Source organism: Amphiprion ocellaris, chromosome 7 (genome assembly GCF_022539595.1).
Source record: "Amphiprion ocellaris isolate individual 3 ecotype Okinawa chromosome 7, ASM2253959v1, whole genome shotgun sequence".
Lineage (NCBI taxonomy): Eukaryota > Metazoa > Chordata > Actinopteri > Pomacentridae > Amphiprion > Amphiprion ocellaris.
The window spans coordinates 35,307,786-35,328,899 of NC_072772.1; the positions used below are offsets into that span (position 1 = coordinate 35,307,786).

General features: G+C 38.2%; 1 protein-coding gene across 3 annotated transcripts in view; it reads right to left on the reverse strand.

Annotated features, from left to right (window-relative positions):
- Positions 1–21,114, reverse strand: part of exoc3l2b (exocyst complex component 3-like 2b) — a 64,856-nt gene that overhangs the window by 24,620 nt on the left and 19,122 nt on the right. For all 3 annotated transcript variants that reach the window (XM_055012314.1, XM_055012316.1, XM_055012315.1), the window contains 2 exons: positions 14,272–14,730; positions 12,674–12,909 (listed from right to left, as the gene is read on the reverse strand). In XM_055012314.1, the coding sequence (XP_054868289.1) occupies positions 12,674–12,909; positions 14,272–14,714 (679 nt within the window). In that variant the 5' untranslated portion in view covers positions 14,715–14,730. The remainder of the gene's footprint in view (positions 1–12,673; positions 12,910–14,271; positions 14,731–21,114) is intronic.

Genomic DNA, 21,114 nt, shown 5'->3' on the forward strand with positions numbered 1-21,114 from the left:
CAAAACAACCAGAAAGAGACACAAAATAGGCTTAACGTCACACAAAGCAACACAAAACACGATAAAAACAGACATAAAGTGGCACAAAAAGGACACAAAACAACCACAAAGTGACACAATATGACCACAGAGACTTGAAGTGATCACAAAGAGACAAAAAAGAGACATAAAGTGACACAAAACTAACACAAAAAGACACAAAACCACAAAGCAACCACAAACACATGAAAAACAACACAAAACACAACAAAAACAGACATAAAAAGATATAAAACAGGCAGGAAAATATACAATACAACCACTAAAAGACACAAAACGATAAAATAAAAACACAATAAATACAAAGTGACACATAAAGGACACACAACAACCACAGAAACACAGAATGAACAGAAAGAGACAGAAAACAGACAGAAAAAGACACAAAACAACCACAAAGAGACAGAAAACTAACAGAAAGAGACACAAAACAATATAAAACACAACAAAAACAGACATAAAAAGATAGAAAACAGGCAGGAAAATACACAATACAACTACTAAAAGACACAAAACGACAAAATAAAAACACACGATAAAAACAAAGTGACACATAAAGGACACAAAACAACCACAGAAACACAGAATGAACTGAAAGAGACAGAAAACAGAAAAAGACACAAAACAACCACAAAGAGGCAGAAAACTAACAGAAAGAGACACAAAACAATATAAAACACAACAAAAACAGACATAAAAAGATAGAAAACAGGCGGGAAAATGAAAAAATCACTAAAAGACAAAGCAGACATAAACTGTAACAAAACGACACAATAAAAACAAAAAGACACAAAAAAAGACACAAAACAACCATAGACACACAGGATGAACACAGAGAGGGACAAAACTGCCAGAAAAATACACAAAACAACCACAAAGACACAAAAAACAACATAAAACATAACAAAGAGACACAAAACGACCACAGAGACACAAAACAGACTCAAGGTGACAAAAAAAACACAAAACACGACAAAAACTGAAAGAATGACATAAAAAAGACACAAAACAACCACAAACAGACAAAACTAACAGAAAGAGACACAAAACATGATAAAAACAGAGATACAAAAAAGGCACAAAACCACTACTAGTTCCTGATGGTTGTTAACTGATCTGAGGTCATCAGTCGGTTAATCAGAATCAACACATTCAGAACATTAACTTCCTTCAAACCGTCTGAACTTCTCTGGTTCTGGTTCAGATTCCTGACATTCTGGTCGCTTCTTCCTCTGACTCAACTGAACTTCTAATAAACTGAGGATCATCCACTTTGTTCCCTGAAGGCGCAGCTGCTGCAAATATGTTTCCTCTGCACGCTTTTTTTTTATTTCTCTCCAGCTGCTGACAGAACCAGCAATAACAAATGTTCTTCTGAATCTGGAGGCAGGTTTTCGCTGTTGTTGCTGCAGAACTTGGCTGAACTTTGCTGCTCCGTTTACATCTCAGATTGAAACCTGATGCTCCGTCTTCAGGGCGTTTTGCAACAAGTTTCATTCAAACATTCAAACACTCAAAACTCAAGAGTTTTACACGTTATGAAATCAACAGCAGCTCCAGTCAAGTTCATTTCTGCATCCATCAAAAAGCCAAACTAAGGCTCCAGTTTCTTCCTCTGTGGAGGTTCTTCTACTGGATGGAGGTTTTTTAACTTCAGACGTGGACTTCAATCATGCTCAGCAGTTGTTAACTTGGCAAAATGTCAATAAAATGTCTAGAATGTCTCAAAATGTGTCCCAAATAACTCACAAACTGTTCAAAATGACTCAAAAATGCTCAGAATGATAATACAGAATGTCTAGAGGAACTTAAAATGTCCACAATAATCTCAAAATTGTACAAAATGGCAAAGAAAAATGTACAAAACAACCTGAATGTCCAGAGTTACAAAAAACTGTCCAAAGTGACCCTAAATTTGTTACAAGTGCCTCAAAAATGGTCTAAAATGACAAAATCCCAAATCTTTTATTATAATGTGTTAGTTTTAACTCACAAAAAATGAAGAAAAAGCATAGAATCAGCAGATACCTCAACCATAGTTGTTCAAAATGACAAAAAACTGCCCCAAATGACATTAAAATGCTCAACATGACAAAGAGATTGTTCAACGGCACTCAAAATGTGTCCTAAAAGACTCAAATTGTCCAAAGTGATTCAAATATGCTCAAAATGACAAACAGAATGTCTAGAGGAACTCAAAATGTGTCCTAAATGGCTTAAAATGCCCAAAATAACCAAAAATTGTACAAAATGACAAATTAATTGTACAAAAACCTGTAGTGGCTCAAAATTTGTCACAAATGTCCAAAATGACAAAATCAAAATCTTTCATTATGATTAAGTAATTAGAATTTATTAAACTTGAAAAAAAATCAGAATCAAGATGAACCTCATCAAAAGCTTTCCAAAATGACAGAATGACAAAAAATGTCTAAAGTCACTCAAAATGTGTCCCTAGTGTCTCAGAAATTGTCCAAAATGACAAACAGAATGTCCAGAGGAACTCTAAATGTGTCCTAAATGGCTTAAATTGTCCAAAATAACCCAAAAAAATGTACAAAATGACTTTGAAATACACCAGAATGACAAAAAACCTTTTCAAAGACAATAAAAAACGTGTCTCAAATGACTCATAAATGCTCAAAATGACTTAAAATGATCAGAATGGCAAACAGAATGTCCAACTGAACTCAAAATGTGTCCTAAATGACTCAAATTGTCCAAAATGACATGAAAATTTACAAAATGACTTAGAAAATTACCAGAATGACAAAAAAACTTTAGAAAATCACTTAAGATGTGTCACAAATGACTCAAAAATACTCAAAATGACAAACAGAATGTCCAGAGGAACTCAAAATGTGTCCTAAATGACTTCAGTTGTCCAAAATATCCTCAGAACTGGAAGAAATAACAGAATAATTATACAAAAATGTCCAATGTGACTGACGAAAACCATGAAAAAAAAGTTAAAAACCTGGAATCAACATTTTTCCAGATGTTATCAACACTGTAAAAAATAAAGGCGCCACATATTAGATATTGAACCATTGAAATGTTTTTAGCCTCCACAAACGCAGAACTAACAAAATGTCAAAAAATACTAAAAACGGATAAATTTGTCCAATAATCAAACCATTAAAACTATAAGTTGAAAGCAAAATATGACTAATTTTAACTGTTATCCATCTTAATGAATTTATCGCTAAATTCAAACGTAGTCAGGTGATTGGTGGCCATTTTGTGGTACCTTATTTGAACTTCCTGTTTGTGAACTGAATTTAAATCAACAGGTTTTAATAATTGAGCAGTTCTTTAATCTATTTGTGCTAATATTTATCTTTAAATTGCAGCATTTCCTGTCATATTTGTGTATATTTCTTGTATTTAAAGGCTTATTAAAGGCTGTAATTGATAAATAGATAATATTGATTGATGGATTTAGGGCTCTGTTCTCTGGAGTGTTGTGTTCAGTTTAATTCTGCACCAACAGTCAGTAAAGTGTCAGATAAGTGAGTCAGCTGTTCTCCGACAGGAAGTAAAGCAGCAGCAGATAGAAGCTGCAGAGAATAATCAGCCTCCATGAGGAGCTTTTATCAGCTCTGAGCTGCAGACGTGAAAAAAACTCTTTAACAAGTCAACATGATGTTCTAATACACTAACTGAAGGGAAATAAACAGTAAAAACACTCATTTAAAGCTAAATAAATAAAAAATCAGGCTGGTTTTTAGGTCTGTCTGTGCAGTTTTTGTCCTGGGAGGTTTTCAGAGTCTTTAAGAGTCTGAACTTCCTGTTTCATGTTTCACCTTCTACCCGCTGCTGTGTAACATGAGCGTGGATTAATGAAGCCCATGTTATAATGGAGTTTGTCAAGGGTAAATTCCACAGCGCAGCATGAAGCCGGTCTTTCATCACGTCCTCCTTCGCTTCCAACATCAACAGACCCAAATCCAACAAGAAGTGACCCCTTAAAGATGCCCAGGCACAGCTTTGGGGTAAAATAAGCACTTTGGGACGGTTAAAGGACCTTTGTCATTACATTTATAATGATAAACGTGTCTAAAACAATGGAAACACGCTGAAATCAGAAGTTAATTAACCCATCCATCCACCCCGACCTCCTCCCTACGCTCTCTCCTATAACTACATCAAACATGTACAAATTTGCACAAAATGGCTTTTAATGTCCAAGATGACCTAGAATATGTCTAATATGACAAATAATGTCCAGGGTTACTCAAAATTAGTCAAATATGACTCGAAAATTGTCCAAAATGACCAGAAAATGAGAAAAAAAATCTTTTAAAAATGTAAAAATGAGTCTAAAGTCATAGAAACACATTGAAATGAAAAGTTTCTTGACCCATCCATCCACCCTGACCTCCTTCCTACACTGTGTGGTTTTATAACGACATCAAGCCTGCCCATGATGACATAAACATGGTCAAAATGACTCAAAATTGGCCTCAAATGACTCAGAAATTGGATAAATTGGCATAAGACTGTAGAAAATGACTTTGAAAATGTCCAGAATGACAAAAACGTGTCCCAAGTCACTTAAAATGAGTCAAAATTGATCCTCAAACTGTCAAAATGAGTTGAAAATCACAACAAAAGGAAATTGTTGATTATAATTTATTATATTTTACAAAACTGTACAATGTAAACTCAGCCTATTTTTGTAATTTTATAGACATTTTCATGCATGTCAAAATTGCAGAGAAATTTCAGTAGAATAACTGATTTTAGACGTCTAATTAACCTGTGTGATAAACAGTTTGATGCTGTTTAATGATCATTAATAATCATTTCCAGACTCCCAAACACTGAAGGTCAGACTGAGAGTTTCCTCTAAACAGAAGATCACTCAGATATGTGGCTTTAGAACAACACTTGTTCTCTGGCTGGATCCAAATCACAAAACACTGCAGCTGTTTAGAACAAACAGTGGAATTAAAGGATCAGTCCGTTTAGTCCTACTTTAGTCTGGTTCTTTAGACGTTTTTAAAACGTTTCCTGCAGCAGCAGCAGAGTCCCGACTTCACAACCATTAACATCCGCCTTAGAGAAAATAAAGAAAAACATAATTTAACTGATCTTCTCCAAGTCTCAGTTCTCTTCAGACTGCATCAGGTTCCTCCAGGATTTCATTTACCCTCTACCTTTACAAGCCTTCAGGACCTGCTGCTGAGGAACATCATGATGCTGCCACCACCATGCTTCACATCATCATGATGCTGCCACCACCGTGCTTCACAGTGATGATGTGTAGTATTTGTTGTCTAGTCTGATTCCCATAAAGCTCCATCCTGGTCTCCTCAGACCAAAGAACCTTCTTCCAGGTGTCTTCAGAGTCTCCACATGTCTTCTAGTGAACTCTAGTCCAGATTTAATTGGAGCTTTTTCCAACAGAGTCTTTCTCTTTGTCTCCATAAAGCTTTGACTGGTGAAGAACAGACAACAGTTGTTGGATGAACAGTCTCTAACATCTCAGCTGCTGAAGCTGGAACTCCTTCAGAGGAGTCATAGAAGTCTTGGTGGCCTCCATCACTAGTCTCTTTCTTCTCTGTCTCTCAGTTTTTGAGGATGTTCTGCTCTAGTCAGATTTATTCATGTTCCATCTTCCTTCCATTTCTTAATGATGGATTTAACTGGACTCCAAGAGATCTTCAGGAACTTGTAAATGTTCTTGTATCGTCCTGACTGATGCTTTTCAACAACCTTTTCTCAGAGTTTCTTGGTTCTTTAGTCTTCATGGTGTAGTTTTATCCAGGTGGACTGATCCACCAGAGACTGGACCTTGAGAACTAACTTGTGTTACCATCTCTGGTTAGTCACCATATTGTTCCAGAAGATAACTGGACTTCTTGTCTTCTCTCAGCTGCATAAAGATGGTTGTGTTGATGCCGTTTGATGCTGCATTCCTGCAGTGCAGAGCATCAGAGCTGCATGCTTACATAGGAAACCAGAATGCATGAAGACAAAGATCAGCAGCAGCAGGAAGGAGAAAACGGCTGAAAACGAGAGTCAAGCTGAGGTCAGACGCTCCGATACACCTCAACTATTACACCGTTAACTGCACCACACTTGAATTATTCAGACAAACTTTTAGTTCTCTGGCTGTTGGAGATGCTGGACGATATAAAACTCTGTACTGATGTCACAGAAAACTATTTGATCATCCCGGGTTCCATCAGAGATGTGCTCTGTCTTGTAGAAATTAAGTTCAACTAACATCCAGTTTAAATGGAAACTCATTGTCGGGTAGAGTTTTTAAAATAAAGATTTAGAATCAATATCAGTTCCTTAGAGGAGCTCAGGGAGGATGGAGGGGTCCTTTCTGAAGCTCAGAAGATGTCTGCTCCGACTCACTGTCTTGATGGAAAACACCCTCAACCTTTACAAGCCTTCCAGGACCTGCTGCTGAGAAACATTATGATGCTGCCACCACCATGCTTCACATCATGATGCTGCCACCACCGTGCTTCACATCATGATGCTGCCACCACCGTGCTTCACATCATGATGCTGCCACCACCATGCTTCACATCATGATGCTGCCACCACCGTGCTTCACATCATGATGCTGCCACCACCATGCTTCACATCATGATGCTGCCACCACCATGCTTCACATCATGATGCTGCCACCACCGTGCTTCTATACTCTTCTGCTTTTTGTTGTTTTGTAACATGTGACTAAAATTACACAATTCACAGTATTTATATCACCTTAAAAAAGCATTTTACAGATTTGTCATTATTTTTTCAGAGTTTTTGAACATTAAGGTATTCCACTGTTGTGTATGTATTTTGGTGCCAATGTTTTTGTTTTGTTTTTACTGAATTTATTTTGGTGAGTACAAACCAGTGTTTTTCTTTGTCTGAACTTATATTTTGTTTGCATGTTGATTATTATGTTGTTTGTTTGCAGCGGAACGTTTAGTGCTTGAACACAAAAGACTAATATTTGGTAAATGTGTAACAGAACTCTGTGTAATTTAGTTCTATTTATTGATTTAAATCGGAGTTTCTAGTTGCCGCTTTAAACTGCAGATTTCTTTGTGTGACGAACTTTAAATGAAGTTAAAACTGTGGATTTCTGAGTTAACGTGATCCATGACACTGACGGACAGAACAGCTTGTTTCTTTGCTAAACAGGATTAAAGGCGTCAGAGCTGTTTGTACCTGCATCAGTGTTACGTAGCGCACACACACACACACACACACACACACACACACACACACACACACACACACACACACACACACACACACACACACACAGACACACACACACACACACACACACACACACACACACAGACACACGCACACAGACACACACACAGACAGAGACACACACACAGACACACACACAGACACACACAGACACACACACAGACACACACACACACACACAGACAGAGACACACACACACAGACACACACACACACACAGACACACACACACACACATACACACAGACACACTCATACACACAGACACACACACACATACACACAGACACATACACACAGACACACACACACACTACACACACACACATACACACACACACACACACACACCAGCAGTAACCTGAGCTGCTGACATGGTGGTTTAGCAGCATCTGAAAACAAACTTCTCACCTGAACGTCCAGAACTTTTTCTTCAGTCAAACTAAATAAACTTAAAGTCCTGATGTTTCCATCTCATCATTAAACTAGAAGTTTATAAAAGTAGATTCAGGAGTTTTTAATTGGGTCAAGTCCAGTTTTTAGACACAGCTGGAAGTAAATACAGCAGAAAACTTGCTGCTCAGACACCAGTGGGCTTCATGAACCCACAGAAAACACCTGCTCTGGTTCCACAACAAAGACGAGGCTGATTAGCAGTTTGTTCTGTTGACATGAGTTAAATTTGTTGTTGAAGCAGCTCAGAGTTCGTCTCCTACATGCAGGCCTGCAGAGATACCTGGAGCTGAAATGAAGCTCGGTTGAAGCTGCTTTTTCTGCTACGTTTCCCTCTAAACAGACCAGCCGACCCGGACTGGAGAAGACTTGATCTAGTCTGACTAGTTCCAGGTTTAATTCTGCCACTGACAGCTGATTTCAGGTTTTCTCCTTCTACTATTTAAGCGTTACCATTTTAAAAATCCACTTCACTACAAGAAACAACAACCACCTCCAAGTAACAACCGTCATCCTGAAAATGTCCAGTTTTGCAGATGTTGATCTCCTAGATTATCTACTGTAACGACTTCATGTAAATGCTTCAACAAAACAATCCATCGTCTCTGTTCTGACTGAACACAGAAGCCGCTTCCTTCGCTTAGAATAAAAACAAACCAAAGACTTTATTTCCTTTCCCAGCAGGATGAGACTGAGCTGCAGCAGACTGATGGAACTTTAGCCAGAAATAGTTTCTCCAGTTTCATAGAAGACCAGTGAAACCTCTAATCCAGCCTCTAAACAGCTCAGTGGATTCCAGAGTGGACAGATTACAGCCGACTGTTATTATGAACAACACTGATGCAACCCGTCAGGAACCTTTCATCACTGCTGGCATCTGGGCAGGTTTCTTTAAAGCACACTGTAAAAAAACGGTAAAAATCAGGGTCTAAGGGGCCCAGAGAAAATGTGCTAAAAACACAGGAATGCTGGAGTTTTAACAATGTAAAAACAGCATAAATAATAGAAAATATCTGGAAAATAATTACATTTTAGCTGTTTTAAATACAGTTAAACAATGAGATACTGCAGATGGACAAATACTTTGTTCAGCATTTATTCAAAAAGTCACATTTTGTAAATTATAAGGCTACTATTTGTTAAAAAAAAAAAGACAAGAAAAAAAGGAAGATTTTTTTTTAGTTTTTAATTTTTTTGTTTTATTTCAACATTTAACATGTACATTTATATTTAATACTTTATATGTTATACTTACTATTTCTACAATTTATTTATTTATATTTTTATTTCTTTTTTAGATCTTTAATATACATGCTTTCCCTTTAAACAATGGTAAATCTGCAAAATAATTATATTTTAGCTGTTTTAAATGCAGTAAAAAAAATGACATACTACAGCAGGACAGATATTTTATTCAGCATTTACTCAAAAAGTCACATTTTTAAAATTATTAGATTATTCTTTGTAGAAATATTGATATTTGATGTGGATATTACTAACAATTCTGGCTAGTTTCTGTTTTTTTGGTTTTATTTCAACAGTCAACATGTAAATTTAGATTTTTACTGTGATTTGATGTCATTTCTGCAATTTGCATCCTGTAAAATAACAGCAGAATATTTTTTTAATTTCTTTTATTTCTTTTTTAAATCTTTAATATACATGTTTTTCTTTTAAACGACGGTAAATCTATAAAATTATGATAATTTAGCTGTTTTAAATATAGTTAAACAGTGAAATACTGTAGATGGACAGATAATTTATTTAAAAAAAAATCACATTTAGTAAATTATTCATTACTATTTGTAAAAAAAACTTATGTTTGATGTGGATATTATTTACAGTTTTGGCCAGTTTCTTTTAGTGTTTTTTTTTTTTTTGGTTCATTTCAACAGTTAAAAAGCAAATTTATATTTTTTCTGTGATTTTAAGCTATTTCTATAATTTATGAAAACAGTAAAAACCTGTAAAATAACATTAAAATCTTATTTTTTATATCTTTAATATGCATGTTTTCTTTTAAACAATAGCAAATCTATCAAATAATGTTGCTTCTCTGCTAATTTAAATCCAGACCAAATAAATGGTGTTGTAATTTCATGGTTAAAAATAAAAAAAAAAATTAAAAAAAGGAATAAAAATCTATATGTTTGATGTGAACATTAGTCTGTATTTTTACTTTAGCATGTAAATTAATATTTTTTCCTGTGTTTTCCTGCATTATATTATATTATATTATATTATATTATATTATATTATATTATATTATATTATATTATATTATATTATATTATATTATATTATATTATATTATATTATATTATATTAAATTAGTCATTTAACAACATCTAAAAATTGAGGATTATTCATTTTCTGTCAATTAAACGGCAAATATAAATACACAACTTACTGTTAAATTGTTTCATTTTTTACAGTGTACACTGTGTTTAAACCTAAAAATGACTATTTGTAAGGATGGATTTCACTCGATTTTATCTGATTTTATCTGATTTTATCTTGTCAGAATCAGTTTCCATGTGATCTGATCAGTTTGTCCTTCAGAGAACACTGACTAGTTAATTATTACACTCTAAAATTGTGGAGATCTGCATTAAAAACCTGCACTAAATGATTATTTCTCCACTTGTTTCCAGCAGAACCAACATAACATAATGTATAAAACATTTCCTGATCCCTTCTTCCACAGTATTTGTTAGCGTCTCCCTTTTTTAGGTTTAAAGTACCAGACAGAATCAGTTGTTTTCTGCCATTAGTCTTCCCTGTGAATCGGTGACAGATTAATGGATGCAGAGAAATGAGCTGTTCTGGCTCTAATACAGCAGAGAAACTGTGTGAACATGTAAACAAGGGTGTGGAGGAACTGAGAACACACACATTCTCCAATCATTCATTACTGAACGGCAGAGTAAACAGGGTGTGATAAACAATAGACGCCCTCAGAAAGTTTCCAGGACCGGCCTGGTACTTATATCACACACTTCCCTAACAGATCCCAGGGTCCGGCTGGAAATGATAGCATCGGGTCACCTTCACGGACCTGACCGGCTTCGCGGGGGTCATTGTCCGAGTCCAAAATAGCCGTCAGACGGACGCTGATAAGATCGGCCGGCTGGTACGCAAACAAACCGGACCAAGACTTTAACTGAGAAGGAAAACATCTGGAGGAGGGCAGCTGCGAGTTCGAGGCCAAAAAATTTACTGATTCACAAATTTAATGAGTTTAATAAACATGAGGAGCAACTAAAATTCTTGTAAATATTTTCAACAAATGAGTAAAAATCTTTCAAAAAAAATTATAAAAATATCTCAGGTGATTACATATAAATCAGTACAACTTTTAATATTTTCTTTAAGAACATTCACATAAAAATCAACCAAAATCCAGCGAATTTCACTGGATTTTGGTTGACTTTTATGTGAATGTTTTTTTCCTCCAAAAATGTTCAAAAATTTCCCAAATTTACAAATTTGAGTTTAATAAACAGGAGGAGCAGCTGAGTGTCAAACATCACCGTTCTGTTTCCAACATTAATGCTTCTGTCGTTTCCATCCAGCAGCGCACTGAGTTAGAGAGTCAGGCAGCTAAAATTAGCTAATTAGCCGGGATAATGATGGAGGAGAACAACAACCTGCTTTCATAACTAAAGGACATGAAAATATTTCAGTGTTTCCCCTTAAATGCTTTTAGTTATTGAATCAGGTCAATTTAATTTGGCTTCTTTTGGACAAAAATTCATCAAAAAAAGACTTTCAGGTGAAAGTGAAAACAAATCCAAGGAAGGATCCCTGCATCATAATGCCACCACCATGCTTCACATATGATGCTGCCACCACCATGCTTCACATCATGATGCTGCCACCACCATGCTTCACATCATGATGCTGCCACCACCATGCTTCACATATGATGCTGCCACCACCATGCTTCATATATGATGCTGCCACCACCGTGCTTCACATATGATGCTGCCACCACCGTGCTTCACATATGATGCTGCCACCACCATGCTTCACATCATGATGCTGCCACCATCATGCTTCACATCATGATGCTGCCACCGTCATGCTTCACATCATGATGCTGCCACCACCGTGCTTCACATCATGATGCTGCCACCACCATGCTTCACATATGATGCTGCCACCACCGTGCTTCACATCATGATGCTGCCACCACCATGCTTCACATATGATGCTGCCACCACCATGCTTCACATCATGATGCTGCCACCACCATGCGATGTTTGCCGGATGCCAAACACTGCACATCATCACAAACACATCATCCCCACTGTGAAGCACGGTGGTGGCAGCAGCATGATGTGAAGCATGGTGGAGGGTAATATGAATGCAGCATAGTAGGACAAAAAGACAACAACCTCATTCATTCTAATGTCTAATTAATTAATATTACTTTGTAGAAATCTGATTTTACTTTCGAATTAAAGATTTGTATTTGGTAAATTCTTGTCCAAAACGCCAAAGTAGATCGACTACAATTCGATTTTAAAAAGCCAAAAAAATCCTCCAAGGAGGGTTAAAGCTTTTTAAAGTTGCTGTATGTACACACTGTAAAGAGTTCAGTACTATTATATTAGAAAGGGCTTTGTAAACTGTGAATGTCCTCTCCAAATATAAATCTACAAAACCAACTTTAACTGTGACTTCAATAACCAAATACCACTTTATTACATTTGCACCAGTGTGACCAAAACCCAACGTTGTAGACTTTGCCAAGATTTCTCAGAAAAGTCGAGGCTATCCAGATTCTTTCCTCATTTCATAGATCAATATGTGCAGTTTTTACTTTATATCAGCCTTTATATCAAGGAAAAGCATATTGCGTATTCAGAAATTTGGACTCCAGTGCACCCATCGGCTCTGAGTTAAATAGAAAATCATCATGACATCTTCTCACCTGACAGCGGCTCTCTGGGTTTGACCACCTCCACCACCTCCTCCTGCACTGGCTGGTCCTCGGGGCTCTGTGACGAGTGGTCGGCCGTGGACTCCTTCTTCTTGCCCAGACCCACCATCTTCATGAAGGACACACGGCGGCTGGTCGAGTCGCACTCGCTCTCCGAACAATTGAGCTCCCCGTTGAGGAGCGAGTCCTTACGGGATCCGAGGGTGTCGCGGTATTTCCCTGCAAATCTGAGAGGAAAAACAAGCTTCAGAGTTCATCCTTCAAACAACAAACACTGGGTTTTTATGGTTCAGTATTCCTTTATAAAAACGTCCTACTGTACCTCTTTGTCTCAAACTCCTAGAACTCCTTTTTTACTTGACTTTCTTCACCCAGCATACCTTGTCTTGCTTCATCCCTCTTTTCCTTTACACATGTCCCTGCTTTTTCCTCATATTAAAAAATGTCTCTTATCCTATTTATTTATTTACATCAACTAACTCGACTCTCCCTTTTCACTTCAACGGAACCATCATTCACCTCGACAGTTACCTGACAATTAGCTTGGAAGTTAGCTTGTCAGTTGCCAAATAATACGCTTGATAGTTACTCTGATAATTAAGTTAGCCTGATTATTAGACTGACAGTTAGCCTGACAGTTAGCTTGGCATTTTGTCACCACCATGCTACATAACATGATGCTGCCACCACCATGCTTTACACCATGATGCTGCCACCACCATGCTTTACATCATGATGCTGCCACCACCATGCTTCACATCATGATGCTCCCATCATGATAGTTAGCTTGGCAGTTTGTATGACAGTTAAGTTAGCCTGACAACTAATCTGACAGTTAGCCTGAGTTTTAGCAAGACAGTCACCTTGACAGTTAGCCTTACAGTCTATCAAATAGTTCACTTGAAAGTTAGTCAGATAGTTAAGTTAGCCTGATAGCTAGCTTGACAGTTAGCTTGGTCGTTAGCCAAATATTTTGCTTAACAATTAGTCTGACAGTTAAATTAGCCTGATCATTAGGCTGACAGTTAGCTTGGCAGTTAGCTTGGCATTTAGTCTGATATTTAAGTTTGTCTGACAATTAATCTGACAGTTACCCTGAATGTTAGGAAGACCGTTACCTTGACAGTTAGCCTTACAGCCTGTCAAATAGTTTGGCTGTCTGATAGTCTCATAGTTAAGTTAGCCTGGTCATTAGCATGACAGTCAGCTTGGCAGTTAGCCTGGCATTTTGTCATATAGTTAGCTTGACAGTTAATCTGATAGTTAAGTTAGCCTGATAGGTAGCCTGGAAGTTCGGTTAGTTGTTAGCCAAATAGTTCGCTTAAGAATTAGACTGATAGTTAAGTTAGTCTGACAGTTAGATTGGCAGTTAGCCCAATTGTTCGCTTAACAAATAGTCTGATAGTTAAGTTCGTCTGGTCATGAGCCTGACAGTTATCCTGACAGTTAGCCTGACAGTTAGCCTTACAGTTAGCCATCAGACTAGCTCTCAGATTAATTCCTGTTACAGTATCTTTAACTAGTAAACATCTCCTGTCTTCACCTCTCTGATCCTTCCTGAGCTGACCGCTTTCTACTTCCTGTCATACCTGAGCAGACTTCCCTCCGAGCTCCGCCTCCCTCTCTTCTTCTTCTCTCCAGGTGAGGGTGTTCCCTGTGGGGAGGGTGTGTCACTTCCTTTGCTCCGCACCGACTCTCTCAGGTTCTTGCTCAGCTTTCCCAGAGTCTTGAATGGCGACTTGAACTTTAAGGATCCCTTCACGGACCCTCCTCCTCCTCCCCCGCTGCCCTTCTTCCCCTCATTTGCCTCGTTCTCGTCCTCCTCGTCCTCGAACGGGTTTCGGTCCCGTGGAACGTCGCCGTCCAGCAGCGAGCTGCCCGGCGACCAGTGGTTGCCGTGGCCGTCGTCATGGTCGAAGGGGTTGTGGTGGTGGTGGGGGGTGATGTTCAGGCTCATCCTGCGCAGGATCAGAGCGTTCTCAAGGGTCGGACCGCCTTTCAGACGCACCGGGAGGTTCTTGAGGATGGGCATGATGGAGGGGGGGGATCTGGGGGGAGACCGATCAATAATCAGACAATCAATCAATCAATCAATCAATAAAATCAATCAATCAATCAATCAATCAATCAATCAATCAATCAATCAATCAGTCAATCAATCACAGAACGGAAAACTTGTTCTGTTTCTGTGTTCTCCTTGTTTCAGCACATTTTAAATTTACTTCATTCTGGTTCTGAAGGAAGACTACTACAACTACTACAATTAGTGCTAACATTTCTACTAGTGTTACTAGTACTACTAGTAGTGTCACAAGTGTACTACTACAAATTTAACAACTGCTTCTACTACTAGTGCTACTATTACTAATACTGTTACTGCTAATACTGCTGCTATTAATACTTCTAACACTGTTTCTACTATTTTTCCCACTAGTACTACTAATATTTCTACTGCTATAACTACTAATATTTCTACTACTACTGTTATTAGTTCTACTAGTGCTTCTATGACTAATAATGTTACTATAATACTGCTGCTATTAATACATTTAACAATGTTTCTATTATTTTTACCACTAGTTCTACTAATAATACTTGTACTACGGCTAATACTGCTACTGCTACGACTACTGATATTACTACTACTATCACTATTACTACTACCACTACTATTTTTATTAATGTGATTACTACAACCGTGATTACTTCTATTACTATTATTCGTATTAATATTGGTATCATTACTACCACTATTAATACCGTTACTACTAATACTGCTGCTATGACTACTTCTAACAATCTTTGTACTCTTACTATTATTTTTACCCCTAGTACTACTAATACTACTACTGCTATAACTACTAATATTACTACTACTATCTCTATTGCTACTACCACTACTATTTTTAGTACGGATTACTACAAGCACGATTACTTCTACTACTACTGCTAGTATTAATACTGCTGTAATACTGTTACTAGTACTGCTGCTGCTATGACTATTTCTAACAATATTTTTACTCTTACTACTATTTTACTAATAATACTACTATCATTACTACTACCACTACTATTTATATTACTGCGATTATTGCAACCACGATTACTTCTACTACTGTAACTAGCATTAATACTGCTACCATTACTACTACTACTACTGTTATTTCTACTAATAGTACTACTATTACTAATACTGTTGCAGCAATATTACCAGCTGCAGAAATGTTACAACATGTTACTTCCTGAAGAACACACCTGAGGAACACACCTGCTGTGTTCTTCAGAACTTTGCTACTTCTGGTTCTAGTATCTAAACAACTGATTAGACTTTTAATTTGATAGTTATGCTTTACAACAGCGGCTCAGATAAGAAAACACACAACGTAGTCGCCGTGACAACACATCCTGAAAGACGCTACAACCATCGGCGTGGCCTCGAATTTACGTTTCCGTTCTCTGACCTTGAGGGATTCATAAGTGATCACGCAAACACGATCTAGGTATCTGAAGGACAGGTGAGTTTATACGTACATTTCAAAATAAAAGTTTACATATCAATGTGTGAAGGTGTTCTGACCAACAATGAGCACAGAGATAAAATGCTATCACACTCAGACACAAAAGGATCACAAGACGCAAAACTACCAAAAACAGACACAAAACAACCACAAATGGACCACAAAGAGATGCAAAATGACCACAAAGACACACAAAATATATGCACAGACGTAAAATGACCAAAAAGAGACACAAAACAACCACAAAGGGACCATGACTAATAAGCGGCAAAAAATTACCACAAGAGAGCAGGAAGAAACAAAAAACAACAAAATGACCAAAAAAAGACACAAAACAACCACAAGAGACACGAAACAACAAAAAGATGAGAAATAACCACAAAAAGACACACAAAAAGGCAACAAAAAGACACATAATGACCTTAAACAGATGCAAAATGAGGTTCAAAAACCACAAACCGACAAAAAACAACAACATATGAACACAAAATGACCATAAACACACATAAAACGCACAAATAGAGACCCAAAGCTTCACAGACATGCAAAATGAATACAAAGAGCCATGAAACTACAAAAAGATAAGAACTACAAAAAGGGACACAAAAAGACAACCCAAAAAAAACCCACTGAAAAACCACCAAGAGACAAACGACAACAAAAAAACACAGATTGACCATAATGACCCACAAACGTATGCAAAGACACACAAAAAGCACCACAAATAAATGCAAAATGAATAAACCACGGCTGAAGATGCGCCGGTAACCATGGTAGCAGCCCTGACGTCGGACCACAAACACACCTTGGAGACGAGGAACCTGACTGCGGTGAACCTGAGCGTCCTGATCATTGACAGTTCCTGACGTCACACGTTCCCATAAAGAGCCATAAAGAGGTTAACATTAACAGACACAGCCGGAGGGATTCATGAGGAACTAATCATCACATCTGGACCTTCGGGAGGACAAACACTGATAACGCCGGCGGTTACCGAGGGCGGAGCCTTTTATTCTGGTTTTATTTCACCTCGGCTACGACTTCTGAGGAAATCGTCGTATGAAGCGCGCAGTAAAAGACGTAGAGATTACACGTTGGTTTGCATCATTTTCAGGGAGTTCTATGTTAGTTTGTTGTGCTTTTGGGCTAATTGTGTAATTTATGTGTTTTTGTGCATCTTTGCAGATGTTTTGCATGTGTTGTTGCTAAATTTATGATTGTTTCACATCTTTTTATGGCAGTTCTATATCAAGAACACCAGAACACCAGAAGAACAACAACAACAACTTAACACCATGACTATACCAGAACAACACCAGAAGAACACCAAAAGAACACCTAAACAACACCTAAACAATACCAGAACTACAATCGCAATAACACCAGAAGAACACCTAAACAACACCTTAACAACACCAGAGGAACATCTAAACAATGCCACACCACCAGAACTCCAGAAGCAAACAACATCAGAACACCATAACAACACCATAACAGTACCAGAACAACACCAGAACAACACCTTAACAACAACTAAACAACACCAGAACAATGCCTTAAAAAGAGCTTGACAAGACCAGGACACCTCAACAACACCAGAACAACATCAGCATGTCTCTGTGGTTGTTTTGTGTCTTTTTGTAATTGGGGCCATTTAACACCTGTTTGTGGTTGTTTTATGTGTTTTTATGTCTTTTTTTTGGTACTTTCACATCTATCTTTGTTGGATTTACATTTAGAAATTAATTTTGGCTCATAAAGCTGCATCATTTCTGGATTTATGAGACTAATATTACTGTAGCTAGTGTTTGTTTGCTCTGCTTTGATTTATAGCTAATTTTAGGAAGTTGTGATAAACGTTTCCAGGATATTCTGTGGAAAATGCAGCAGGAGGTCAGAAAAGAAACCATTACTCATGATTCTGTTCTAAATGTGGCGACTCGCTGGCCTTGGAGGAGATGAATGGTGAGTTAGTCTGAGGTAAATGTTTGGGTTTTGCTTTGGACTCGGTTGGAGGAAGGTTAGCTTTAGGTTAGCTGAAGGTTCGTCTCCAGGAAGTGAATATAAGTCAGCGTGTGGAAGCTGGGAGCGGATGTTGTTCAGGTTTCCATATCGCCCGCTCAGGACACAAATAGACTCACACACCTCCCAGATAACGGACACACACACGAGGAAACACACTCGGGGTAAAGTGGGAAGTGATTCAGCTGCTTCCATAAATACCCAGCAGCCCTGGCGGCTGGCAAAAGGAAACCTGTTTTCTTCAAGAGGGTCGCAGGGCATCGCGGAAGCTGCTGGACATAAACAATGGAACGGAAAGGACAGCGATAGTGTGACGGACAGACGGACGGATGGCTGCTGGGTGTGGACCGAACACGGCATCAGAACAACACCTTAACAACACCAGAACTACACCAGAAAAACACCAGAAAAACACCAGAAATACACCAGAAATACACCAGAACTACAACATAACAACACCAGAAATACACCAGAAATACACCAGAAAAACACCAGAAATATACCAGAAAACACCAGAACTACAACATAACAACACCAGAAAAACACCAGAACTACAACGCAACAACACCGGAAAAACACCAGAACTACACCAGAACTACAACCTAACAACACCAGAACAACACCAGAAATACACCAGAACAACAACAACAGAACTACATCAGAACAACAACGTAACAACACCAGAACTAAACCAGAAAAACGCCAGAAATACACCAGAACTACAATATAACAACACCAGAAATACACCAGAAAAACACCAGAACTACAACATAACAACACCAGAACTACAACATAACAACACCAGAAATACACCAGAAAAACACCAGAAATATACCAGAAAACACCAGAACTACAACATAACAACACCAGAACAACACCAAAACTACAACGTAACAACACCAGAACAACACCAGAAATACACCAGAACAACAACAGAACTACATCAGAACAACAACATAACAACACCAGAACAACACCAGAAAAACACCAGAACTACACCAGAACTACAATGTAACATCGCAAGAACACCACCAGAACTACTGCAGAACAACACCAGAACTACAATGTAACAACACCAGTACAACACCAGAACTACAGCATAACATCACAAGAACAACACCAGAACTACTGCAGAACAACACCAGAACTACAACGTAACACCAGAACAACACCAGAACTACAACGTAACACCAGAACAACTCCAGAGCAACATCTTAACAACATCAGAACTACTGCAGAACTACACCAGAACTACAACGTAACACCAGAACAACAACAGAACTACATCAGAACAACACCAAAACTGCTGCAGAACAACCCCAGAGCAGCACCAGAACAAAACCAGAACAACAACGTAACATCACAAGAACAACACCAGAACAACAGTGGAACAACAGCAGAACACAGCACAACACCAGGCAGGACTGCTGTTCATTGATTTTAGTTCAGTCTTCAACACCATAGTCCCACCAAACTCCACACCAAGATGACCATCCTGGGCCTCAACGCCTCTCCGTGGGCCTGGATCTTGGACTCTCTGGGACTCTCTAGGAGCTGACTGTGGACTTTGGGAGGAGACAGCAGAGGAACCAATGGGACACTTGTTGAGAAGGTGTGCAGCTTGAAGTACCTGGGAGGGAACATTTCTGAGGATCAATCATGGACACCACAGCGCCTCTATCAACGCTGACAGCTGAGGAAGTTCAGGGTCTCTCTGAACATCATGAGGACTTTTTACTCTGGAGTGGAAACATCTCCCAGTGATACGGGAGCAGCACTGAGCCCTCAGAAGGTATTGAGATCTACCATGGTTCCAACACTCCCCACCCTCCAGGAGATCCACACTAGGAAGAGCCAACAGGACCATAAAGGATCCTCAACACCCTCACAATGAACTGTTGGAGTGGCTGTGCTCCGGCCGAGTTGGCTGTGTCTCTTTGTGGTTGTTTTGTGTCTCTCTGTGGTTGTTTTGCGTCTCTTTGTGGTTGTTTTGTGTCTCTCTGTGGTTGTTTTGCGTCTCATAGTTTTGATTTTCTGGCCTGTAAGGAAACAGATTGAAAGTTGACGTCTGGAGGTTTGTTTTGACAGTTTTGTTGCTGATTTGATCAAAGCTGAAGAAATAAGTGAGTTCTTCTTGACAGGAGCTTTGTTTATCTGCAGGATGTTGGAGGATCTCAGAGTCTGTCAGACTCAGTGGAACATCCATCAGAAACACTGCAGGTGTGTCATCTACACACACAAACACACACACACACAGACACAAACACACATGTGGACGTGTTCAACATGACATTTAAACATGAGGAGAAATCTCGACCTTAAACCGTCACAAAACACAAACAGGAAGCAGGAAGAGAAGCAGATTAACCAATCAGACGGAGGCTCAGACCTCAGCCTTGACCTTCACCAGGTGTGTGTGTGTGTGTGTGTGTGTGTGTGTGTGTGTGTGTTTCATGACTAATGTGGTTCAGATAATCAGCTGATTTTGTGCGTCTCCTCAAGGAAACAGAACATTTAACTTGAATAACAACAGGAATCATTTCATAACTTTATCATCGACTCATTTTTAAAAACAACAAACAGAACAAGGTATGAAGAATAAAGTATTCATGGGAGTGCAGCCATCAAGTTTACACTGTAAAAAAAGCATGTTTAAAAGCTTTACTCTAGCTTTTTTAATAAAGTTTTGTTATTTTAACTTTAAATCTGTAGATAATGACGCAAAAACTCTAATGACAAAAAACATTTCCAAAATGACTCATAATTTACCCCAAATGATTCAGACAAGGACTCAAATGGCTCAACAAATGCACAGAAAGACTTTAAAAATGTCCAAAATTAGTTAATAATTGCCTAAATTGGCTCAACTGGTCCAAACAAGATTTTTACAAG